This window comes from Chrysoperla carnea, chromosome 5 (assembly GCF_905475395.1).
Source record: "Chrysoperla carnea chromosome 5, inChrCarn1.1, whole genome shotgun sequence".
Lineage (NCBI taxonomy): Eukaryota > Metazoa > Arthropoda > Insecta > Neuroptera > Chrysopidae > Chrysoperla > Chrysoperla carnea.
In genome coordinates this window covers 44,887,838-44,915,410 of record NC_058341.1, presented here as the reverse complement: position 1 = coordinate 44,915,410, position 27,573 = coordinate 44,887,838, and the positions used below count along the sequence as shown (strand labels likewise).

At 28.7% G+C, this 27,573-nt stretch overlaps 2 protein-coding genes across 2 annotated transcripts in view; both read right to left on the bottom strand.

Moving 5' to 3' along the window:
* The window catches only part of LOC123299796 (transcription factor CP2-like protein 1), a 46,112-nt gene extending 42,085 nt beyond the window's left edge, over nt 1-4,027 (bottom strand). The window contains exons 1-2 of the mRNA XM_044882154.1: nt 4,009-4,027; nt 3,298-3,946 (exon numbers count right to left, since the gene is read on the bottom strand). Coding sequence (XP_044738089.1) covers nt 3,298-3,946; nt 4,009-4,011 — 652 coding nt within the window. The 5' untranslated portion in view covers nt 4,012-4,027. The remainder of the gene's footprint in view (nt 1-3,297; nt 3,947-4,008) is intronic.
* Nucleotides 4,028-14,649: 10,622 nt separating this feature from the next.
* LOC123300319 (probable inactive tRNA-specific adenosine deaminase-like protein 3) lies at nt 14,650-15,591 on the bottom strand (the record flags this gene model as incomplete). Its single annotated transcript, XM_044882877.1, has 1 exon — nt 14,650-15,591. A coding segment is annotated over one exon (942 nt), but the record flags the coding sequence as incomplete, so codon positions are not given.
* Between the last annotated feature and the right edge of the window lie 11,982 nt (nt 15,592-27,573).

Sequence of the window (27,573 nt, the reverse complement as noted above, 5' to 3'; positions counted from 1 at the left end):
TATTACTTGGATCGGATCATTTAATAAATTAAAAAAATAATTTTTATAATTTAAGTGTATATTGCAAACAATCTAAAAGTAATAAATTAATTAAGAATAAAAAAAAATTAAGACATTTATATTATTGATGACATTGTTCTAGCAAAATTTTTGCGTCATTTTCTATAAACAGCAAATTCAACCAATGATAGTTTGTCTTTCATTAGATGTTTTAGTAATGGGCAAATTGTTTAGTAATTTTAAATTCAAATGAATTAAGTTAATTCATTTTTTTTCATAGTCCTCTTACACACAAACATGCGCAAGTGAACGAAATTATTGAACTTTCATCGTGTAAACTGCCCATGAATTCGCAAATATGAATACAAATGACTAACATAATTAAATTAAGTCCAGTTTATAAGATCTAAATTCATAATTTTATTCTTTTCAGCCTCTTACTTTTTAGGCACAGAAAAATACCAAGAATCAACAGGTTTTGAATATATTGACTGAAATTGCTAGAGGATATACGCTCTTCGTATACGATTTTTGGTGAAAGCTCAATTATTAAAAATTCAATTATCAAATCGTCCGATTTTTTCATTTTTGTGCCAAAACAGCTCTATAAAATATATTTTTAACGAAATTGGAGCTAAAAAAATTTGATGAAACTTGGCATAGAGGATAATTTTGACTCACAATCATTCTGAGATTAAACGACATGTTTCTTGGGTACTGACTGATTGTCGAAATTGTCCCGGAATGTCATCCCTTATATAAGATTTTAGTCAATATTTCAGAAATTAATCATCTAATCGTCAGAGGTACCCGATTTATTTATTTTTTTTAGGGTCAAAATTACCCTAGGAAATAATATTTGTTCAAATCGGAGTAAAAAAAGAAATATCGCATAAAATTCTATAGAAAAAAATTTTCCAAGCGGCTCTGGAGATATTTTTAAAATAATAATGGTCGGTAATGTACACTTCGATTGACAACTTATTTTACAAAATTTTTATTTTTTATTAAAACTTTAGAATCTTAAATGTGTTTGAGATGGAATCTTACGTAAGAACAGGGAGATTCCCTTGCATGGGGGTATATGTTCCTTCAAAAATCGTCAAAATCATTATTACGGAATAAATAAATGGCCCCTTATCCCTCATATACGATTTTAGTCAATATCTCAGAAACTACACAAAGTAATCTTCTTAACGATTTTCGCTTTGAAAATATGCCAATTTTCATTCTTTTCGCGAATGAGACTAAAATTAGATCTTTTCCAGCCTAAGAGCCGTACTAATCCTTGTAGTTATTATAAAGCATGCTTTACAATAACTTTATTTAAGCAGATTCATCCATTGATGTAGTTTAATTTAAAAAAAACTGCGAACATATTTGACCATTAAGTAATTTATGCAAAATACATATTAATAAAAATATTAGTAACAATCATCATCTTCGTGTAGATTAATATGACCTCCATACTTAATAAAAAACATTTCTTATTTAAATAATGAGTATAAACTCAATAATTAAAGAGATCGGAAATGTTGGGGTATTTAATAACTTATAAAGATGAGTTATTTATTACAGAGTTGAACTCAATTTAATTTTAAATTATTGACAAGTATAGATGGAGGGGGTGGTAGTAGGCGATTGCTTTGTTTTCAAATCTGTATGAATATGATCATTCATTCAGTATATTGTAGATCAGGCATAGTATAGGAAAGGCATTTTCACATATCTTTATTGATAAGTGGTAAGTAACCTGGAAGTCTAAATTAGAACTACTTAAAACGGGTCCAATCCTGTTTTAATTAGTGCGCCAGTTTATTATCGCCAGTTGGCGGGGTTTATCTGATTTGAATTTAAATATTTTATTTATCTTTAAAAATGATAAGTACAAATATTGCCATCTGGTAGTCTAAATTGAAACTACTGAGAACGGGTTAATTTTCTGTTTAATTAGTACGAATTATTATCGCCAGCTGGCGGGATTGCAACTCCCAGTTATCAATACACCATTAATCAATTATGAAACTACGTTTTGCAAGCAAAAATAGTGAGTCGCATTCAAGTTGAAGACACCTTCCTATTCTCGTTATTTATAGGAACATCGATTTGAAATTTTGCACAGTCATACAGGGTGATGGGTCGCATTTTTAAAGATACTTAAGTTAAATCAGAATTTTAGAGCCTACTAAAAACTGACATTTAGGGCCGTTTCTTAATATTTTGCCAAGTGACAGAGATGGTAAGAGAGTCTTTACTCAAATTTATTGCAAGTTAATTGAAATATTTTAATACATAACACCAAAAATTATCAATTTGTCCAGTTTTTACATTCCGTAGCACACTAGTTATAAAATTAAGAAATTTTATAACTAGTATGCTATGGAATGTAAAAACTGAACAAATTGATAATTTAATAGTGTCATGTATTCAAATAATTCAATAAACTTGTAGTAATTTTGAGTGTGGACCTAAATAAAGAAAAATTTTAAATGCGAATTTTATCATGAAAATCGGTATATGGGTATACAAAAATTATCTAAGCAACTTTACAAGATATTAAGAATCGGCCCTATTTGTCAATTTGTAGGTAGTATTCTGGGTTTAAAGTTCGAATTTCGGTTAAGTATCTTTAAAAAATGTGACCCATCACCTTGTGTAACTGTGAAAAAATTGCAAATGTTCCTATAAATAACGAAAAAATGAGGGTGTCTTGATCTTAAATGCGACACATTGTATAAAATATATTTAAATAAAACACACAACCAAATATTTCCAATGCATTCAACATACGTAATGATTAATATTATCAATTATAATATTGTATTACAAGCATAACAACCAGCAGCGGTCATAGGGTAGAGCGAGAGGAGCGGTTGATTTAGGCCTCAGATAGTTAGGGGCGCCAAAATACCAAATCCAAAAAATTATTTTATTAGAATTTAGAAGATAGTTTATGAAAAAGTTAGTAATTATTATTAAAAGCGTCGACCAAAGGGCGACGAAAGACAATCTCTCTCTACCATGATTAAGGGGTAGAGCCGGCGCTGATCACAACATCCCCACTCTTAAGTGACAACAAACAAACACCATACACCACAAACCCATTTTTGTATGTATGTGTAGTTTTATTGTAAATATTTTATTTACTTATTTAATATTGATTCTCTATTAGAAATGCTTTTGAACACGGTCTGTATATTCATTGTCTAATTTTTCACGGGTTCCCGGATAATAAGGATAATCGATAATTGGGAATATTCATACAGTATATAAACTATACATATATCGAATACTTACTATTTCCCTCTGATGGTTTTGGATGATCGGTGCTTTTTGTGTTACTACTCTTAGAAATCGGTTCATCTGTTGCCAATGGATCCACAACCGAATCATCATCATTCAAATCACATGGCTGATCATTGTTATTATGATTAAAAAATTGCATTTTCCTTTGTACAATATTATCTCCTCCATGTACATTATTACTATTATTCGCTTTACGTTTTCGGGTAATTTTCATTCGGACTTTTGTGTCATTTGCATCATTACTTACATCCGATGTATTATATTTATCATTTGTATTATTACTATTACTAGAATTTTCTATAATATTCGTACTATCGATATTCTCATTATCTAATTGATTAATATTATTATTATTAAATTTTAAATTACTCTGATCGGATGGATCCAAAAATGTTTTATGATTGATTTGAGTTGTGCTTAATTTTAAATCATTCGACCATTCTAAATAATCCGAATTATGAAAATTATTCGTTTGATTACTATTACGTTCCATGTTATCATATGCTATGATACTTGTCGTTGCGAAAATTGAATCAGAAGAGATATTTTCATAAAAAGGAAAATCCATAATACCGAAAATTGTATCTATTGAACATTTTGTAACATCATTATTACTTATTGGAATTTCCATTCCATAAACCTAACAACAGATTTGATATTTTTTACATACGATCATCACAAATATTTTTGCTAAATATTTACCATTTTCTTTTTTCGAGAAAAAATGAAAAAAAATATAGGAGAGCAAAAAATATTTTCGTGTGATGTAGATGGATGAATGTGTGGCCACTACGACATATGAAAAAAAATAATTAAAAACTGTTTTTTCTCCCCTGCGATGTGACGTCCAAATAAATTCAGTTTTTATTTAATCACTTTGATTTTTATTAGTCTTTTAACTAAGTTTTTTTACAAAATTGTTTGAGCACAGTCAAAAATGAATAAATTTTTAAGCATCAGTTAAAATAATACAAAAAACGAATTATATAACTTTTTTAACCCAGTCATTTCTCGTTGTCGATGACTTTGTAATAAAGAGTTTTCAATTTTATTCATCTTAATTTGAACGTAATAGTTGCACAATATATCAGAATCCATTTGGTGTAAATATTTTTTTAGCAATAAAACAAAAAAATAAAATTGTTTTAAAAAAAATCACAAAATGGAGTTATTTTTAATTTTAAAATGGTCTTAACGGCCAATTTAACATAAATTTAACGAAGCACCCACTAACAAATTTTATTTTTTATTTATAATTGAGCCGTTTTGGCGATATTTTTTGTCATATAATTAATAATTGAAAAACAGATCGATAATTAAAGAACATTTAAAAAACCATTAATTGTTAATTTGATTAATTAAATTTTTCACTCGATTGACACAAATTAATTTTTATATTTTTTTAATTAAACTAAACATGCAATAAACAATCACTGCGTGATTTGAAAAAACAAAACAAATTAATGACTTTATTTTTATGGTTTTAAATTTTTAATAACATAAAAAGAGCTAACTGGTCAAAGAGTTTTGGACAAATGACCATTATTATTTTAAATGCAATACTAAAAAAGTAGTATGTTTGCTCAAATACTCGAATAAATAAATAATTGCTCTCTTAATTTTATGAGCCAATATTACACCATCCCATCAGAGTAAATAATTGTTTTTTATTGTGATCTATTTCGTTTGATATATTTATGTGCGAGTGTAATTGTGACTTTTAATTTAAATCAATTGAAGGATATGTGAAATGAGAAGACAAATAAATGAGAGATTCTTCGCTTTTGCCTATTTATGATTTATGTTTCTGTGTGTGTAAGTTTTTGACAAATCCGAATGATTCAGTTCTTGCGAATTTATTTTTGCATGTTGGAGATAATAATGTTAATGAAATATTTTAATTCTATTCTTTTGAGGTTTATGTTTTCAAAAATTTTGAACGTTGAAGTCGTATCTTACGACTGGCAACAGACTGCTTGATTGCTTTTGAAATAGTAACACAAATTGTTTAATGTTGTAATGAAGAATAAAATCTGAAACAGATAAATAATCATTAATAAAATGGAAAAATTTTTCATTTTAAGTTGGTTTGGCTTATATTTTATTTTAAAATAAATTTAACAAAAAATATTATGTCAATCCTAAAAGAATTGATGGACTATCTCATAAATGGGTAGTAGCTCGATTTGTAGTTCACCAATAAAAAATGTCAGCAAATAACATCGGCTTGAAATAATGAACAAAAGGGGAGGCAAGTAAGAGTATGAGAAGTGAAGGCTATAGCGCGGTAGTCTTTGTTTTAAAAATTGAAATTGCCCAACGAACACGACATTCATTGACTGTTAGCCGGTACGAAGTTCGTCGGGTCAGCTGGCAAATTTAATAAGGTAGTTAAAAAAATTTTTTTTCTACAAAATATCGTTAAGCAAAAAAATACTTATAAGCGATGTTCGATTTTTAGAAGAGAGATATCGAAAAAAAATGCCTATATGTGTATAGAGGCGCATCAAAACTACTCAGAAGGATTTGGGCGTTGCTTTGAGAGAAATCAAACGGTCGAACGAACCTCAAAGTCATCTTTTTTTTAAAACCCTAATAAAATATAATTAAGAATTGAATTATATAAATGTTTTTTTTCTTTTGGAAATTAGACACTTTTCAAAAAAATTTTCTTATCAGACATTGTAATAATTTATGGGATCATTATCGTTGTGTACATTTAAGTGAGTTTTATAAATTATACAGTCTAATTTAAAATAACTAGAAAATAATTGAATTTTTTTTGTAAAAATAAGGTATTCTAGTAGGCTGTAAGAATAAAATAATTCAGTTTCCCAGTTATACCTTGGAGGATGTTGAAAAGCAAATTAGTTTTGACTAGAATGGGGAAAATTGAGAGGGCCCATTTTGTAAACAGCTATAATTTTCTTGACAATCCCATTTCATTAAAGGAATCTACCCTTATCACTAAATGAAGGTTCCGAAAATGTCTCATTTTTTTCAACACTGATACTATTTGACACCCGCCCAGAAACAAGAAAATGAGGAAATCAATTTTTCCTGCAGTAAATTAAAAATCTATTATTCATCGTCAGTATAACCCAAATTTGAACATATAGAAAATTCTGTATAAAAACACTCACATTATAGAAACCAGGACAAAATTCTAGTCCGTTAAGAATAACATCTCGTAAATAATGCAAAAAGTTGCACAAAAGGGTTAAAATATTAGCTGATTCTTTATATAACTAAAACAGTGTTTTTAAAGTAATTTAGACAAGCATGTGATCAGATTCCTAATTTCTTCTTCATTGGACTACAGATAATTAGATAAATCAGATAGAAAAATTTTTCAAAACGCTATTTATTTATTTTAAGACAAAAGAAAAAAAAACTAAAGACATATTTACAACCAATAATTACACATTTAAATTTACTGTCAATAAAACTTATGAAAGGTCAATTCACATATTAAACATATTTACAACGTCATAAACTGATATATGTCAACTTCATTATACCATGCATATATGTAATATGCAAGGTGTACTAAGTTTAGTCCCAAGTTTGTAACGCTTAAAAATATTGATGCTACGAACAAAATTTTGGTATAGGTGTTCATAAAATCACCTAATTAGTCCATTTCCGGCTATCCGCCCGCCCGTCTGTGGACACGATAACTCGAAAAGGAAAAAAGATATCAAGCTTTTACAGCGTTCTCAGGACGTAAAAAGTGAGGTCGATTTGGTAATTGAGCAAATAGGCCAATTGGGTCTAAGGGTCCGTAAGACCCATCTTGTAAATCATTAGAGATAGAACAAAAGTTTAAATGTGAAAAATGTTCCTTATCAAAAAATAAACAACATTTGTTTGAAACTTGTTTCGTAAACATCACTGATTACCCGTGAGAGCGCAAATTAGGCGTAAATTGTATAGTATGTATTATATGGGAATATCAGTTATGTATGTGTAATGTGGCAGAGTAATCAACACTGTCTATGCATGGTATTTCAACAATTAACTCAGTCAATTGTTTGTTTTCACTTTTTATAATATAGGTTATGATAAAGAAAATATTGGAAATGTTAAAAAACACAAAGACAATGTCAATTATGGGATATATTTATTAATAGAACGAATTAATTGTAGTAAAACAATTAAAAAAAGTAATTTAGACACATCTGGTTTGCTAAAAATATATAATATTACATCTAATAAATATTGTATACAACTTTAAATGTTGAGTGTAATTTAGTTGATAATTTTTTTAATTTACTTTAAGAATTTAATATTTAGAAGCTTCCCTCAATAATGATTGTATAATTGGCCAAAATTTCAGTAATTTTCTTTTTTTTTTTATTAAGATCGCTTCTTCCTCAGTAATTTATTTCCTATAAATTAGGATTATATTTTATTTTATATTTTCTTAAAACATGTGATTATATTTCCCTATAATTAATCAAAAAGTTACAAACTTAGTTCTAACTCGAGAAATTGCCATTATTTACAATCAAAAATGCACATACATCTTTAGAAATGGGTTTTTGGCCTCAGAAATGTTTAAGAAGAAGCCAGAATCATAATTTTATAGACTTAAATAAAGAGTAATTGTTAAAAGTAGAAGGGATAAAGAAAAAAATAGAAAAAGTCTTGTTGATTATGGAAGGGTTTTCGGAAGTAGTTAATTTAGCTAAAAATTCTGTATCTGGAAGACTGTGAATATAATTAACTTCAACCATTTTTTAAATAGTTGCTTATCGGTGATTAACACTTTGATTGCAATGCCAATTGATACCAAAAGACATGTCTAAAGTCACGTAAGAACTTAACTTTTGAAGTACCCTCTCAGTCACTATAAAAATCATTCGACGTTGAGGAGTAAGGTAAACAATCCTTCACTTTGAAACATTATTTAACAGAGATAATCATTTTTTCCAACCTTTGACGTAAATTCTACAAATTTTAATTTTACATCCACAGTCAGTTCTTTAGAAATGTGAATAAAAAAAACTTGTGGTAACCTAGTAAAACAATTTTTGATAATAGTATATTTTGGAGCAAAACTAAAAAATGTCTCGGATCTCATGTTCATTGTCGCCCAAGAGATCTGAGACATTCTTTACTTGCTCCCGTGGTGTGTATATTATTTTTCTGCTCGATGAAGACGGAAAGCGGCACATTCGTTGAGCAGAGCGGAACGAAAGTTGACACTTTCCGCCTGAAGAGGAAAAAAAATTATTTAAATCTTACTTATGGGCAAAATATTTTGCAGTGTAAATATTGTTTGTAATGCTTGTAGTTTTAAAACAAGCGTTCAGAATAAAGTTGTTTCTTTATATTAAAATCATAATATTATTACGATTCCTAATAATTAGTTTGACTTTCAACTGACCAACTGAATGTATTAATATTTAATAAGAAAATCATGATAAATATTATATTCCTTCTACTAGGAAATTCATTCAAGTTTTATTTACTCAAATAATTCTTTTCTTCTCTTTTCTTGATAAATATTACATAAAGTAGAGTGTACGACTGAATCCAGACTTATATGGGAAAATGTTAGAAATATAAAGAACATTTTAGAACAGAATAATAAAATTTGAGAAAAAAAAGGAGTGATGTTAAAAAAATGAACTTTATGTGGTAAAATGAAAACATCAATTCTAGACTGAATCCATAAAATTAAATACTAGCCTTGAACAGCGATTTCCAATGCTTGACTTTTAGGTCAGTTTATGATTCCTTATGGATAAAGTAATATTTGGATACTTTTAAAAATGACCACTGAACAAGAAGTTTAGTTTGAACTAAATTCATATTGAAAATTATGGCATTGCCGAATTAAATTAAGTAGTGTAATATTTGGTACACGTGACAAAAGCATGTCACTGTTATTGCGCAGACTCATTTTGTGAGTGAATAAATTCCTAGTCAAAGACTATAGGATAGACAAGAAGCAGAAGTATAATTATAAGTGACATCTGGAGTCTGAGGCGATCAACTATTAAGTTTGTAGGCCTTTGCGGGTATGACTATTAAGTTTAACTACTTTGCGGGGGTGACTATTAACTATTAAGTTTGAAAGCCTGACTCGGTAGAGGCGCTGAAACTCGTATACTACGATTTTACATTAGCTCATATGGGCTGCTTCTCCTCTACCCTATGCTCTTTGTTCCTAGTAATATCAATTATTGTAAGCAGTAATATAATACATTTTGTACTATCGTATTTTTCGTATTATATACATGCCACTTCTTCGAAACATATCCATATTATTAAAGGTTATTGTATACTATCATGTATTTAAACACTCATCCATCAATATATAGTTTGTTCCCTAAAATTTGTTTAAGATATTTCTAGCAAAAATGCACTGGTTGACAGATTTGGCCCATTTTTTTTTTTGGCACAGGCTCAGAATAAAATTTGCTGTAAGATCCCGAAGTTGCAGAATTTTTGGTCGTTTAGATCGCAAAATAATCAGCTACAAGTTTCAATTTCCCCATTCAAAGCATGTAAAATTCACTGCCCTACAAAGCTATTTTTTACGATATTAAAAATTTCTCTCGCAAAATTGAAAGGAATGTTTTTTAATAAAATTTTAAAAAAATTTTAGGCATTAATTTTGATGTAAATTGATCTAAATTGGGAACGTATTGGGATTTAATAGTAAACCCTATTAAGTTCAAATGTTACCATATACATTAGGAACTGCAAATACCATGCTGGAACCTTAAAATGTTAGTAAAATTTGTTTAAATTGCTAGCATCTTGTTTACCTTAAATAGTAAGAGCTGATTGAATGGAAAGTGTTATAGGCAGATGTTGGCTTATAAAAGCGTTTAGTACAATGAGGTGTTATATAACATAGAGGCTTAAAAGCATATGAAAGAGCAAAGCACGAATATTAATATTTTGAATTATTGTATAAACACGTGCATGCCTGTGTATTTCATAGAGGTAATATAAGACAGACGAAGACAGCTATACGTGTACTTTTTTTAGGTCTCGCTCTATAACGATCAACCGTTTGGATGGCCACATTACGGTTCTATGTTATTACTTCTATGGTTTAGTAGCACGTACACTCACTGTCAGAAAAAGTGCCACAGGTAAAACCATTCTAAGCGTACGCATCATATGTTATGTTATAATAGTAACACTTAGAATGTTTTAAAACGAGCATTTTTTGTGACATTGAGTATACAAACTAAAATACTACAGCTCTCGATCTTTCCGTAGATTAGGGCGCGTTTTTTATCCTTTGTTATTTTAATCAAACTTTATTGAGGCCATTGATTATTGAAGAATTGTTTTACAGAGAATTTCGAATCAATGTTGTCGTTGAACTTATGTATTATACGTTAAATAGTATTGTTCACTTTGTGTATAGCGGTGGCATTAATCAAATTTTATCTTAGTGCACAGCAGCCATAAAAATTATAAAATATTATTTTATTAATTAATTTTGAAACGAATCAACCAACTGAAATAGTATTACGCATTTTAATATTTTAATTAAGAAATAAATTAAGTATTAATTCGTTAAAAGATTATTAATATATTGTATTACAGAAATAGCTTGAATCGTTAATTTTTAGAAGAAAATCGTTCCAAATATAGGCAGTTTTACACCATAAAGAGTGTATCCTTCAATACGCGGAGTTTTTTTTTTTTTTTTTTTTTGGTTCGGCTAATTTTCAATCCGAGCGTGGACCATTTTGTTTACTATTTTATGTATCTTATAGACCATCTTATGTATCGCGGGGCCCTGACCACTTGCCCTTAGTGTACAATGAAAAAGAGAGGCCCGAGTATAAAATATCGTATTGTTGCGGCCCTAAACTCCGAAGCTGGTGTTTATAGTAATTGTATTCATTAAAATAATGACAATTATCTTCACCTTATGTCAACATTATTGTTCTCTTCGCGAAACAAAACTGAATCCTTATTGAAATGAAGATGTCTTTGAAACACTTGGAAAAATTTATTTCTTCGGAAACTCGAATAATAAATTGGTTATAAGTTATTTTATACTGATGATAATTTATCTAGGCAAGTGGTGCAACTGAAATTTTTTATTTGTTATTAATACAATTATTTTACAAACTTCACTGAAAACGTTAAAATTTGTAAATTCCAAAGAACTTTCCTACCTTTGTAAGAAAAATTGAGATTAGTTTAACAAAATTTAAATTCTTTTTTACAAGAAAATGAGGGCCAAAATCAGTGTTTTGCATAAAATTGATGCTACGGTAGTCCCTGAATTGTCATAAAACGTTCCTCTGTTTGCGGGACTAATTAATATACAGGGTTGATCAATAAGATGTTGCCACTTAAATAGAAGATATTTTGTACAAATGATGTTCCCGGGGAAGATTTGTATTTTAAAAGCATAACATAAAAAACCCATTCATAAAATACATGTCTCTTTCGTTTAAGCGCTAACATCGTTTTGGAAAACGTTTTGTCTCTTTGGACAAAATGTCTCCAATTTACATGGTAATATCTTATTGAACAACCCTGTATTTGTTTTGGGGAATAATATGAATAATATAATATACAATTGACAAAATACTGCTGATCTATTTTACTTCTTTGGTATTAGATTTCTAGTATAAACTAAACCATTTTAAACAATATCCGTATCCATAACATTTGAAACCTTGAAAATTCATTGATTTGGAATTGAATTACCAATACAATTAATTGAATCCATTTAAAGTAAAATATATATATATATATATATTAAAATTTGTTTGTTTATATTATTTTTGTGTGTTAAATAAGCATTGACATTGGAATCATCAAAAGAATACAGTTGCAATTCATAATTATTTCAATAATAAAATTGATGGGATTGGTTCAAATAATAAAAATTGTAATTGAAATTGATTATGGATCAATTTGTGTACATTTAGTAATTGTATACAAGCTCTAGTTTAAGTTCATAGTATCACTTGTTTAATATTCTTATGCCTGGTTTACACTATAATGCAATCAGACTACGTGTGAAGGCTAGCGCATACTAATAAAACAATTTTTATTTGTTTCAACGCAATTTGATGCAAAATCTGAAGCAACTATTTGCGTTTATATCTTCTCATTACATTGTTGAGTTGCTCATTTTACTACGTTATGTGCTCAAACATATGTAACTACAATCAACGATCGTCAGGTAAATCGCACTGGCTTAATAACAATCCAGTAAACCAAGCCATTATGGAATAATTTTCAAAGAATTGGCGGGTTCAAAAGAAGTATACAAAGTTTGTGAGATAGCCTAATTAAATAAATAGCAATAATAGCAACTTTTCTCGAGATAACAAAATAAATCACTAGATAATCTGCGTAAAAAAGGATAGAAAGAAAACTCTCATGTGTGTACTTGGAAAATACACTTTTAATAAAAGTGTTGACTAAAAAAATACAGAAGTTGAATAAAATGGCACACTGAATAATCCTGAATAGGAAAAGGATATTAATATATCCAACAGAATATCTAATTTTACTTCGCAACTACATTTGATTCAAGCTTTAATTTTAAAAAAATGCAAGAAAATGTAAAAGCAGGAGAAAATGATGTACTAGAGAATCTAAGTAAGATGAAGATAATCTATTCAACGAAAACTCTTACCTATACTTAGAGGTTGTACTTTTCATAGAAGTTTAGATTATAAGAAATGGAAAGAAAGACTGAGACTTACCTATAGTTTATTGTTACGATAAAGTCTGTGTGAATAGTTTAAGAAAAACTAAGAACTTCCGACTTAACAAGTCAGACAGTCTAAATTTAACAAGTCTGTTATATCATAAAAAAAATGAATAATTAAATTACCTTCCGACTGGTAGGTGTTCGAAAAAATGAAGTATAGGCGAAAAAAAATCTAGTAGGCAGCAGTTTCTAAACAGTTCGTAGCAGTGTGAATGTGGCTTTAAACGTATTGTTGCTGAAGCATACACAAATTAATCCATTACATTAATAGTATTTACTATTTTGAATGCAGTTAATATACGTAACACAATTTGATTACTTAAATGCTGTTGTCGTATGATGATAATTTTAAACAGATATTTAAAATTTTATAGCAAAATAGCAAAACGTGCATATTGACTTTTAGATATAATGAGGCCCGTTTATGTAATTGAACACTTCGGGAAGGTTACACTATTGTTTAATAAAGTTTTAGCCTCAGTGGAACTTCATTGGAAGTAGCTTTTTATGAAACTTTTTGCAAAGTGGCGAATGTACATTGTTTAGAAAGTAGTCTAGAGTTCCCATAGAGATAATTTATGTAGATGTTTCTTCGCATACCTACATTTTGTACGGAAAAATCATGTTTCCCAAAGTGCCAAAGTGCTGTAAGTATAATTCCCACAGTCAGGCTGATCTGGATACCGGGCCACCTTGACATTAAACGGAATGGAGCGGTGGACTCGTTAGCATGAGATGGGTCCTCTCAAACGCGCCTTTCATCTGAGCCTGTCATTCTCATAGCAAGATGCTCCGTAATTATCTAACCAAAGAATGGCTACGGCAAGCCCATCTTGATTACTGGGACTTTACGCAGAGCATGCGAAAGGCCAAACTGTGTATAACCACAGGTAGGACATTCGTCTGTGCTCGTCTGTAACTTACTATAGCACAGTTGAGAAGTGTGCTGGGATTCTTGACAGGACACTATGGAGTATGGCAAAATCTCCATACATGTTATTTGCACCTGCAGAAATTGGCAGGGCGTCAGATTCAGAATATTCTGGTCCGAAACTTTGGATCCATTAATCCTGGAAGATATTCAGACAGAGAAGCGGTGGAATTTTTGCTTGGCATCCGGTTTCGGCAGAATCTTATAGCTTCATCTGATTTTAATCGAATCTCTTACCCAAAGACGTTTCGTCTTCGGGTGACAGGTCGTTCTCATGGTGCTCTTGGTCTAGGTATTTTGGGCCCACTTGCGTTAACCCTCTTTTATTATGATTATTATTATTAAGGTGGCAATTCTTAACACTTTGACGAATTTTGTTACGACACTTCAAGTTCGATACGGCATTTTATATTTAAGTTCTTAAAGCGAGCGTTTTTAATTTTCAAGTTCGGGGAATTTGTTTTGTTTTTTGTTCATATCGTACTTTATTTTTGCGCTTAAGGGTTTAAAAATGCATATGTTTATGCATATTAAACAAACGCTGTAGCATAATTTCATTAAGTTTATTAAATAATCAAAAAAATTTTCAATTCACAAACGAATATTAGGACAATAACCTTAAAATATTCCATAACAATTAAAACAATTATGTATATATATTGAAATATTATTTAAAAAAATAAAAACTATACATCTATAGTTTAGAACATTCATCTTTTAACAAGCCCATAAACACTTCGAATCGATGATTTAAATCACTATTCGTATGTAATTTAATTTTTGTACCGAGTGCACCATTTAATGTCGGAACACCGTAGAATACACGCTTAGCACGACTATGTACAATTGCCATTGAACACATAAAACATGGTTCGTGTGTTACATATACGTCATATCCTGTGCATAAATACGATACCGTTGGTGATACTTTGACGTCAATGGATGATTTTGTTACATCCTCTTCATTTGAATTAAACTTTAAATTATTAAATTTACTACATAAATGTTGTTTAATTAAAATTGGAACTCCGGAAGTACCGTTATTAACATTATTCTTTTGATTAATAAAATGGTCACTAAAGTTCCAGGCGCCACCATTTTGAGTTCGAGCAACATAATCTATTCCAATTAGAATGGAATGTTGTAATTTATGATTCAGTCGATTATCATATCCGATAGCAACTATTGAATTAGTTGTTGGATCTGTAATTACAACACCTCTTGGGGAGCCTTTTATATTATCGAATTCTTTAACAAAATTTGATACTTCGATTGCTACCCGCATAAATTGTACATGAGTACTTAATTCTGTATCCGAAAATAAAATATTTGAAACTAATTTCTCGTAATATTTATTCGGATGAAAATTACACGGCCATACTTCATTTGCAATATCAAACTGCTTTCGAACTTTAGGCGCGTATTTTGGCACTTCAGTAGTATAAACATCAGATAAATTAAAATTGTTTAAACAATTTTTTATTAAAAATTCTTTTAAATAATCTAACGACCATTTTTCGTCAATTAACGTTAATAAAATCGTATTGTTTTTCAATCGCTTTAAATGTTTCAATTCAAGAATTGGTAAAATTTCGTTTAGTTTTTTAATTACTAAAGATTTTTGTTTTTTATCTAAAATATCACAACAAAAAACTTTTATAAAAACTACTTCAGATGTTAAATCATCCGGTAAAACGGGATGTAATACGTTGCTATTATTTGAATTTTCCGAATTTAACTCACTTAATTTAAGCTTTTTATTTGGATTCATTTTTGAATTATTAATTCTGGATATTGTTCATTGTTCTTGGACTCCCGAACTGTTAACCTAAATCAATTTTGAAGTTATTTATCATCGGTTTGCACTAATTATATCCAGTCAAATTACACTTTGAAGGCTACAAAAATTCCCATAGAGCTAAAAATTTGGTATGAAGTTCAGAATACTATTATGAATGAATTGTGAAAAGTCCCCATCAATCCCCCTTGTGCACAAAATTTTATTGAGGGGGGAAGTTTTTCGCGTTTTTCAGCAAAAATAGTTCAGACAAAAATTGTAGATCATTCAATTTGCTCCAAAATGGGTCTCTGCACCTTTTTTCATAAGTGCTGCCATTTTCGTGATATAGCGGTTCAAAGACTTGAAAAAATTATTTTATTCGTTGAATCGTTATACGAGTAAAAATATGAGTCCCCATATCTTATACATACAAATTTAAAAATTTTTAGAATATAAATCAACGTCAAGAACTCCGTCCCTATTTTTATTTTGTAGCATGGCCTGAGTAACATCTGTCTCCTATTCAATTGTCAGCGTGGTGATGCTCGTATACCTGTCTCGTTTCAAAGGTCTCATACTCCACAAAATACTGTTAGTCGTAAGTATTGAAAGAGGTGGTGAATTTTCGGAGTACCTGAAAGACCAGACATTTGTAAAAATTCATGTGCAGTGTCGAAAAAATTATACTCGAAAGAGTAGCATTGATGCTGTGAAAAGACAGCGCCAAGAAGAACAAGCTGGTTCATCAAAAATAAGTTCTCATATTTTTACTCATATAACGGTTCAAAAATGTATTTGTTTGATTCTTTGAACCGCTATATCACGTAGAGAGACTTCTGGTAGAGAATCGGATTATCTATAATTTTTGTCTGAACTATTTTTGCTGTGAAACTTATCGTTTTGCTGAAAAACGCGAAAAACCTATTTTTGCAAACTTCCCCCCTCAACAAGATTTTTTGCACAATTGGGATTGATGGGGACTTTTCACAATTCATTTATAATAGTATTATGAACATTTATACCAATTTTTAGCTCTATGGGAATTTTTGTAACCTTACTTATATTTTATAGACTAATTTGACTGGATAATAAAATTTGAAATATAAATTAATCACTGCCATCTTTTGGTATCCTACACTTGAGAAAATACACGCATGCGTTTGTTAAAGTTTTAAAAATATCTTGTTAAACTATTGATTTCCTTAGAAATAAGAAATTTGAAAAATTTTTCATATATTTAAATCATGATTAAAAAACTTAATTTCCAAATTTAAAATATTGTCTCAAATTTATAAGACATGACAATAATTTATCACATGTAAATTATCGATATCTTATAAACTTAGATAATTACTTTTCCAATTTAAATTTGATGCACTTTATAGAAATATAGAAGATGTAGTTTCAAATTTTTCCATTCGGACTTTACAGCATCTATTTTCTATATTATTTTGAATAATTTCTATATTAAACAATTTTTGTTTAAAATTTTATATTGTCCTTGCTAAAATATTAAAGATAAAATAAAAAGTTTTAGAAAAATTGTTGAAACTTAAAAATGTAAACAGATGCAAGTAGTTTTGATTAAGATATTTTGACGTCATTAATTAAGGGATCTATATGTATATATTTTGCTATCATATCATCAAAAAATTGTTATCAAAAGTATATCAATCATTAAAAATATAAAAATTAAAACGTACCTTTAAAAAAGTATTATTTATTGATTACAGATAATGAACAGAAATTAAAGTTTATATCCAAATATATTGTCACAAATATCATTAATTAAAATATTTCAATACATAGTACTCTAAAAGTATAGAAATGTTAACTTTTTGGTTGAAACTTCTATTTGGTAATGGCTGCACTAATGTACGACCTTTGATCGTATAATAGTGACCTCTCTTAGGAAATTTGTTTATTAAATTCCATAAATTTATTTGAAAAACTTTGAAAACCCTTATTTATGTTACGCATTGTACATTAATTTATTTTTGTATTCATCTTAATTAATATGACATTCAGTAAATAAAATTGTCGTCTGTAATCCCAGAAGCATAAAATTTAAAATATTCGACATAAATTTATGGAAATATAAAAATGTATTGGTATTAAAAGTATATTATAATATTTAATTGTTAATTGTCTATCATTTTTTACTTTTATGGGGATGAACAATCAATTTACCTATTAATTTATAATCATTTCAAAATAAATATTTAATAATTAATATATCTTTATGAGAAACCTGTAATTTAAAAAGTAGTAAGTGAAACGAATGTATATAGATGGCATAGCATATTTAAAATTTAGAAATTTAGTAAGAAATACGTGATGCTTAGTTTATTAAACCGAACTGTTTTTTATAAAAAATATATGCTTATATTTTAATACAAATATATGCCTTCCCTGCACCTCCACAATTCAAATCCCTATTTCGAATTCGAAATAACACAAACTTGTTTTCTGGGTATTTTATTGGCTATACTTCATTCCGAAAAAAAGTAGTTTAAGACGGTTTCGGCGATTGCAACTTTGATGAGGATGGTAAAATTTTTCTAATTTTTAATTTTAAGAAATTTTAAACCAAAAGCCTAAAACAATATTAAATGTGTAGGGTTCTTTGAAGCCGATTGAAAAATAAAAAATATGGGTTTTTCATCTTCTTTTGCTTTGAGTGATTGAAATAGGGAAATGTACTGGAATAATTAAAACCTTTTTTAAATAACTATTCATTCATAAGGAATATTTCCACACTGTCAAGCAGATATAACACTTACGTAAATAGCGTTCGACACGTACACATTCAAATAAAAAAAATCAATATAACTAAATATAAAAAGAAAATTGAAACATGTACCTATGTATCTAAATTGTAATTGATGAAAATTTTGACGAGCTAGATTGAAGGAGTTGATTGATCGATCGTTATTGTCAATATTTCCGCCATCTCCAGTATGATATACCTAACGATGTTAGAATTAATGTCATCTCCAGATTTCCTTTTCGCTTATAATATAAAGTACCTACATGGAACTTTGTAAGGCCCACTCAACTTCAAAACGCTATAAATTTTAAGTAATAACAAAGTAAGCCACTCTTATACACAAAGTAATAAGAAGGAATAATTTCTGCTCACTTCCTCAGTGTATATAGTATATATGCTATAAAATACATCCCTATATACTATAAATGTGAAAGTAAGGATGTTTGTGTGTTTGTTTGTTACGCTTTCACGCAAAAACTACCGAACGGATTTGAACGAAACCGTACAACAATATAGCACATACATCAGAATAATACATGAGCTATGATTTATACAGATATAATTTAAAAAAAAATTTAATCTGACATTTTACTGCTTCATCTATGATCATCAATTTGAACCATAAATTAAAGATTTCTGTACAAATTTAAATTAGTTAATGTCAAACAATTCATGGCCACCTTTTCTGATATACTGTGCATATATTTTAGCTTTGTAAAACAATTCCTCCGATTGCTCTGGAAGAAGGATAAATGTGATCGAGAGAGATGGAGACTATTGAGTGGTGGTTTTTACTTTTAAGCCTAGTGAAGCGGGCGGTTATCACACTAGTGCATAATATATGTAACATAAAAAATTTAACGTATTTAAATTGCTCCCTCGCGGGTAAACAGTGATGTTTACGAAAAAATGATTCAAACAAAAGTTGTTTAATTTTTATAAGGAACATTTTTAAATTTAATCTTTTGTTTTATCTTTAATGGTATACAAAATGAGTCCTACGGACCTAAGACCCAATTACCCTATTTTGCTCATTTTCGAACTCGACCTCCTTTTTTACGTCCTAAGCACGCTATTCAGCTTGATATTTCAATTCGTTTTTGAGTTATCGTGTTTACGGACGGATAGACAGACAGACAACCGGAAATGGACGAATTAGGTGATTTTAAGAATACCTATACAATAATTTTGTTCGTAATATTTCAGTCATAATATTTTTTAGCCATATTTGATTTCTTGCCCGGACATTCTTATCAAACCACGTATCGGGCCACTATATAGTCTCATAATCAATATTGTAATAAATTCCTGCTAAAAGAGTAATTAAAAAAAGTAACTTTCCTATCATTTAATGTTTCAACGTTTGGTATTTACTTAAGGTAGTACCAGCATGAAATCACTTTTCGACAGATTTGGCCGAATTTTTTTTCTCGGGTTTATAATAGCTTTATTTATGAATTCCTAAATTTTCATAATTTTTGACCGTTTAGATCGCGAGATATTTAAAGACAAAGTTCGCGATTTTGAGGGTCATGTCCCATTTAAAGCATGTAAAATGTCCGGTCTCTCCAACTATTTTTTATGATATTATTATATATTGAAGAAAAAGTAGAAAAAAATGTTTATACAATAAAATTCTAAAAAAAAAATTTAGAAATTAATTTTCACTTTCGAGATATTAATTTTGACGTAAATTGATCGAAATTGGGACGTTGGCATAATTATTTCCCATTTTAAACGGTCAAAATTTCTGAAACTTTGGGAATTAATAGTAAGCATTATTAAATTCTTAAATTTAATTTTTCGTTAAATTCTGTCGAAAAAAAAATTGTACCATTGCTTTAACATAGAAACTGCAAATACCATGCTGGAAATACCTTAATTATAATGAAATAATTTTAACTATTTTAGCTATTTTTCTTTAATTATTTCATATTCAAATTATAAAACGTGCACTCATTTTGTTTTGCGACTGAAAACCAAAATCCAACGTTAAAATAGCATTGAATTTGTGTCTAGGGGTTGGCTTTTTACCTGCGATAGTTTTTACGCATGCCCATGAAATAAAAAATCTTCCTAAAAAATACTTAATAATTTTTGAAAACTAGTACCAATGGCGGCCGGAAGGCGATGTAAATGCTTTTTTGTTATGTTATTTTGATCACTTAGGGGAGTGTGAAACTACGTTTTTCAAGCAAAAAAAAAAAATTGTTCTAACTGCGTAGTACGTGAAAAACTGAAAAAATTCTTTTTTGCTTGCATACCAAAAAAGCAGCTTTACATCGCGTTTTCCAATTTTAATGTAGAATTTGACTAGCGATATTTTAAGATAATTAAAAAATAATTTGGAGAAATTGAGAATGATTTGAGGGGTTTGGTTAATAGCATTTTCAAAATTGCACGCCTCTCTGCCCTACTCTGTTTGTGTCAAAATTTATCTTCAAAATTTACTATTATTTACTATTAGACTGACAAATTATCTCAATCTATATGTTCAGCTGCCGGTATTTGTACGAGTATTGTATCCAATTTTTGTTTAAACAGCTTATAAAAATCTATTGTTTTAATAATGTCTCTCGAGGGCAACACGTGTTAGTACTTACCTACTCACGATTATGTTGTGAATGTTTTTGTAATAATATTATAAAGTATAAGCAAATAATTCAAAAAATGGTAGCTTTAATTGGTCTTGAATTAACTAAGAATTAACAACTCAACACTATTAAGATTATGACATTTTATTAAGATTAAAAAATTCATAAGTGAAATTTCCATTCTGTTTAAGATTCTGTGTGAACAGTTTTAATTTAACTAACTATTTAACTAAGACAAAAGCGGATACAAAAATTTGTTTGCTCAAAATTTTAAAATGTCGATATATTCCTCGAAAATGCATCAATACGTTACCAGTACATAAATGTGTTGTCTATAGGGCAAGGTCCTAGTGATTCCTTAAAAAGAAATGTAATTTATTGCCAAACTATTCGATATATATATATATATATATATATATAACGTCGAAATATTTTTGGTTTCTTTATGCAAGTGTTGCAATATTGGAATGCCAATTTCCTTTGATTTGTTCAAATTTTTTAGAACTATTCAATATTTCTCAAAAGAAATCGTTTTGCTGACCTTGTGAGAAAATCTGGGTAAAATGATTCCATTGCATTTTTTATCAAACCGTTCACTTAAAACATTAATTGTTCTTTTACATTGCATCAACGATTAGTATGAAAACAAACATCCCTGTTAAAATCGTCTAAATCAGCACATTCAAAATCCGCCACATGATGGAGAATCATTTTACTTATTATAATTTTACACACAAAATAGGGATCATTTAAACGTATATAAAAGGGATTATTTTGCCCATAACGAAAATTTGAATATGGTTATAAAAACTGACCTTAAAATTTATTATACGCCTATCAAAATGTGTTATAATATTATTAAAAGTCAACAAAAGACAAGAATAAAACAACCACCTGGTGAAAGCTAACACAAAAAAGCAATTTCACGCTGAAATTTGTCTTACCATAGATAATAAGCAGTAAAATTAATATTTTTGCTACGAAACACAAAATAGCTTATACATCACCATAAGTCTTTGATATATAAATATACTAGATGGCTTTAATGGTTCACTTAAAACAACGAGGGATCATTTTACCCCGAGGAATCATAATACAGCACTTTCCCCTATCTATGGAGCGCGAATTGTAGGACAGCAAGAAAATTTTTGTGTCATCAAATTAACTTTTTTTTAAAGACAACGAACAAAATGTGTAATCCAAGAAAATTAACCGTTTTTAAATCTGCAGATTAAATAAAAATTGGTCGCTAGCATTTAAAAATTAAAAACATCGGTTTTAACTTCATGTAAAAACTTTGAAAAAAGCAAACTTTATTTATATATAGGTACTGCTCTGCGCCAACAACAATAAACATTATTTTTGTAAATTCCCAAAAAAATTTGTTGTATTAATAATAATTGAAAATAAATTTGTCTTAAGATAATTTATGCAAAATGAATAATAAAGCTCTTATGGAATCATTTACAAGGTTTTTGCAAATAAAACACAGCAACAAACTCATTCTTGAAACCTTTTTCATATCACGAGGAATCTTTCAATCACTTTTGTTTACGAAAAACTGTTTATTACTATTATTTTTCTGTTCTTTATTTTGAAATTTTTATTTGTTAGATTCGTGCTTTATTATTGAAAAATTTGAGAAAACGCGTTTAAGGTTTTCGTGCCAAAGTCTACCGTATAGTCGGAGAAGCAAGAGTGGTCTATTTTTTTGTTATATAGTTCATTTGTATATTTGAACAGTGTTGTTGTAAGTTACTATGGTTTCTTAATATCATTCATTCTATTCAAGGCTTGTTGACACCAGTTTCAGACTGTTATTGTTGTCCCTTATAATTGCTGCAAACTTCGTCAATTATTAAAATGAAAAATTTTCTCCTGGCAATATAATATTCTTAAAAGTTGACACTTAAAGAATAAAAAAAAAAAATTGATTTTTTCTAAATTTTAAACAAAATTATTGTATGGTGTATTGCGGCTATAAATAATCAGACATCAAATTCACATACAGATGAAAAAAACTAATTTAAATAAATTTTTTAAAGTTAAATAGAGATTCGAATACAATAAATTTAATTTTTGAATGAAATAAATTTTAACAGATTAGACTGACTGATTGTAGGTAAATATTTGCAGACATATAAAAACGTAAAAATGTGTATAATAAAAATTTTCTTAAAATAATCTTATTATAAACTTAAAAAATACAAGTAAGCAAATATATTTGTATTCAGTACTTAAACATTATTTCAGGGTCTTCCTACAATGCTTATGTCTAAAGACCTTATGGGTTAGGCCAAATCAAAATGGGACCAGAGATAGTCATAATCGATTCACGAAAAAAATATATACCAAAACATTAGCCAAGAAGGTATTTCGATCGCAATTACCTCATTTTTTTAAGAAATAATTTGAATATTTTATTATTAAAACAAGTGAAAACAAACAATTGACTGAGTAATTAGCTAAGTTAAAGATAGCCACACACACATTATCGATATTCGCATATAATACATAATATATAATTTGCGCTCTCACGGTTAAACAGTGATGTTTAAGAAAAAATGTTTAAAACCAAAATTGTTTATTTTTTTAATAAAGAACAGTTTTTATACTTAAACTTTTGTTCTATCTGTAACGGTTTACATGATGGGCCCTACGGACCCAACACCCAATTGACCTATGTTGCTCATTTACGAACTCGACCTCACTTTTAATGCCCCGAGCACGCTATAAAAATTTCAGCTTTATATCTTTTTTCGTTTTTGAGTTAGCGGGTTGACAGACAAATAGACGGACAGACAACCGAAAATGGACTAATTAGGTGATTTTATGCACACCTATATCAAAATTTTGTTGGTAGCATCAATATTTTTAAGCGTTACAAACTTGGGACTAAACTTAATATACCTTGATATATTTCATATACACATGGTATAAAAATTAAGATAGGAAAATAATAAAATACTCTGACCTTTGTCTTTATTGAGGAAATTTACTTGATAATTTCGTGTTTTCCATAAGAGATTCATTTTAAGTATATAAAGTTTTTTGAGCTAAGCATAAGTCCTATATGTCCATCAGCATACATTTACAAAAAGCGTATATCATGGAGTTATTATTATTTTTAAATGGACACACCAATTTTTCATTATGAAAATACAAATTTTAATTGCTTCCAAAGTTTAAAATTCATACATAAAAAAATATTTCTCTAGTGGTCAACTAAAAGGCATTGCAAGGTTACGAGACGGAAAATTTAAAGTCCATGGCGAATAAATTAAAATCTCTTTTAACAACAAATGTTGCGAACATGAATTCAGCTTGATATCATAACTGAATAATATCAAAAAGCATGTGGAGTCGCAAAAAAACATCCAAAGAAAGTTATTCGACATTTTTCGGGAAAAATTCAATTTAATGGATTACCTGTTTAGATTCTTTGTCTTAAATTTATCCTTTTCTGTATACATCTTTATGTTATATTACTCAGAGTCAAACTTTTTTACTAGGAAAGGTTACATTTTTCGAGCTAATGGTTTTAGAATAATTTCACAAAAAAATCTTTTTACTTATAGGATATGTGAAAAAAATGTTTTTTCCTAAAAAATCGAATTATTTCGAAAAATTCTAATAGCGTAGTAGTCTTAATTTATAGCGTATACTCTCAGTTTTGCGGTACCATTACCACCTTCTGCTAATTTTACCATTACAGAAATAGATATAGGATAAAAAGTGCCTTGAATTGAAAGAAACTGTGCTATCATATTTGTTTACTTGATATTAATTTATCGTTTTTGATATCAAGCAATCTCAGGAAGAGAGCATTCGAAATTTGTATATTATTTTGAAAAAATAATCTACATGTTTGAAATGAATTGTTAAATTCCGACCATTGTGCGACGTCCAAATGCAATCACATCTTTCTACTCAACAATAATGACGCCACTGATTTAATAGTTGTAATTATTATAAAAAGAACTAAATTCTATGTGATTAATGTTTAATAAACTATGTACTATGGGAAAATTTCGAATACAATCAACTAATTCTAGCATGGACAAATTTTCTAAATTTATTATCATTTAATAATAAATCATTTAAAATCACAATTAAATAAAGGTTGATTTAACACTAACAACCAATTACGTTTGTGCTCATGGAAAATCAACAATAATTTATTTTAATCCAAAAGAAAATATTTTTTTAAATTTATTTATCATTTCAAAGCTGTGTAGGCTTCATCACTTAAGATTTAAGATTTTCAACATTTCTATAATTAATTCTGTAATGAAGTTTCTTTGGAAACTTTCCCTTAAAAATGGTAACTAGTTTAAGGAAAGGAACCTCATAAAATTTTATTTTCGTAATCGAATACTTTACCAAATTCCCAACTGACACGGTTCATTTTCATATATACTAGGGTTGCCACCTCATAGTTCCGGGAAGTTGGGAGATATATCAGAAAATCGAGATATAGTGAAAATTCCTAATTATATCACCGAATGACAATACTTTATGATATTTTTGTGCCCTGAATACCCAGTTTCTCCATAATAAAAAATTTAAATAAATATCCTTCAAATAATTTTAAATAAAAGCTGCTCAAAATAGTCGAATTTACCTAAATATGAAACAAATAATAAGAAAAATCTCTTATTTACCGGACTCTGGAGGATATATGTTGATAACAGCATTTGGGAGAAACTTCACAAGTTCTGGAATCTCCCGATCAAATCTGAAGACATAACAAGCCTTTAATTGCTTATATCCAGTCGAATTCACTTATTTTCCACATATATATAAAACGTATACGTATATAGGACATTTCGTTAATTTAAAGTTCCCGTTAGCCGATTTAAAAAATTTGATTTGGTGCTGCTCCTCTAAGCAATCTCCTGGAGGTGTCTGATTTGGTTCAGAAGTTGTGTCTAAAAATCCAGAAAAAATACTTTAGTCGATAGATGAATTCAAGTATTAATCGAAGGCATGGTCAAAATTACAATTTTTGACAAAATGGCAACTTCCAAAAAAAAAAATTCAAAATTTTTTAAAAAATTTCCAATTTCAAAGTGGACTAAAATATTGAAATAATTTTCAGAAATATTATTCCTTCGATTAATACCTGGAAAAATATCTAAAAAGATTGTGTAAAAAATAGTCGACTTTGAAAATGCGGTTTCGAGGTAAACGCGTTTAAAATTTCAAAAGACGTTTACACTTAGTTAAAAAATTTTTTATGTTGTTGGTTATCTTCGTGAAAATTTATCGAATCAACTTGAAATTTTCAGAGAACATACTTAAATTTATGTACAATCATGACTGAGTACAAATTTTGGAAAATAATTGATATATTGATTCGTTACTTAGTATATGCAGGGTGTTTAAAGCGTGAGAATAGCACAGATTTTATGTTTTTATTTGTTAAGAAGAGTTCCAGTTTAAAATAAAAAATATTGTGTTACATAGAGAAATGTTAAAATTCATGATCAACAGACAATATGATATTTTGACAGTGACCTAGAAATGATGACACAACTATTTTAGATTTTAAACCTCAATAATTGTATTAAAAGTCTATTTGGTTGCCAAGAACGATATACTTAACTATTATTAAAAACAAATATTGTTTAATTAATTTTATAAATAAATTTTTACGAAAAAATTCAAAAATTGTTTTTTATTTTACAATTATATAACATAGTTGATAAAAATGGTGGAAACGCAGGGCAATAGATTTAACATATATATTAAAATGTGTATTACGGCTTCCCTACGCTCTTATTTCCACACGCAAACTAAAGGGGCACATTTTTAAATGACTTCAAAATTACTAAAGAAGGAAAGGTACAGTGGAACAATTTCTATACTCTTGGCGTTTTTATAAGTAGTTAGATTTTTATAAATTTAAGAAATTTTTAATTTAAAAAGTGGGTAATATAAACTGGTTTTCAATAATAAAGGATAGCAATGAACCATCTGGGTGTCAGGTGGTATAATATATTTTTTTTATTACACCCCATTTGTGAAGATTGTTGTAAAAAAAATTGAAATATTTCTTTCATTTTCGTTCCTTTTTCGAAGTTGAAATTATTTAATCAAGAGATCGGACGATTTTAAAAGAAAAATGTACCATTTCTTTTTATTGACTATCCTTTAGAATGCTCAAAATAGATATTCTATTTCGGAAATCGAAATTTTATGCAATCTTTAGTTTTACATAACGCAAGGGGTTGAAAAACAGCTCTTTCTAAAAGTCGGAATTTTTTTGGGTATAGTCAAATTTCTAATAAAACGTCATTCTTTATAAAACAATAAACAACTTTTATTCGAAACATTTTTTCGTGATTTAATAAATTCGGTGGAAATCGAATGTAAAAATCTTGTTTCTATATCGGGATTTTGGGATTTTTCGATGAACGTAACAAAGGTATTAAATTTCTTGACATTTTTAGGCAGGCAGATTTTTCTGTA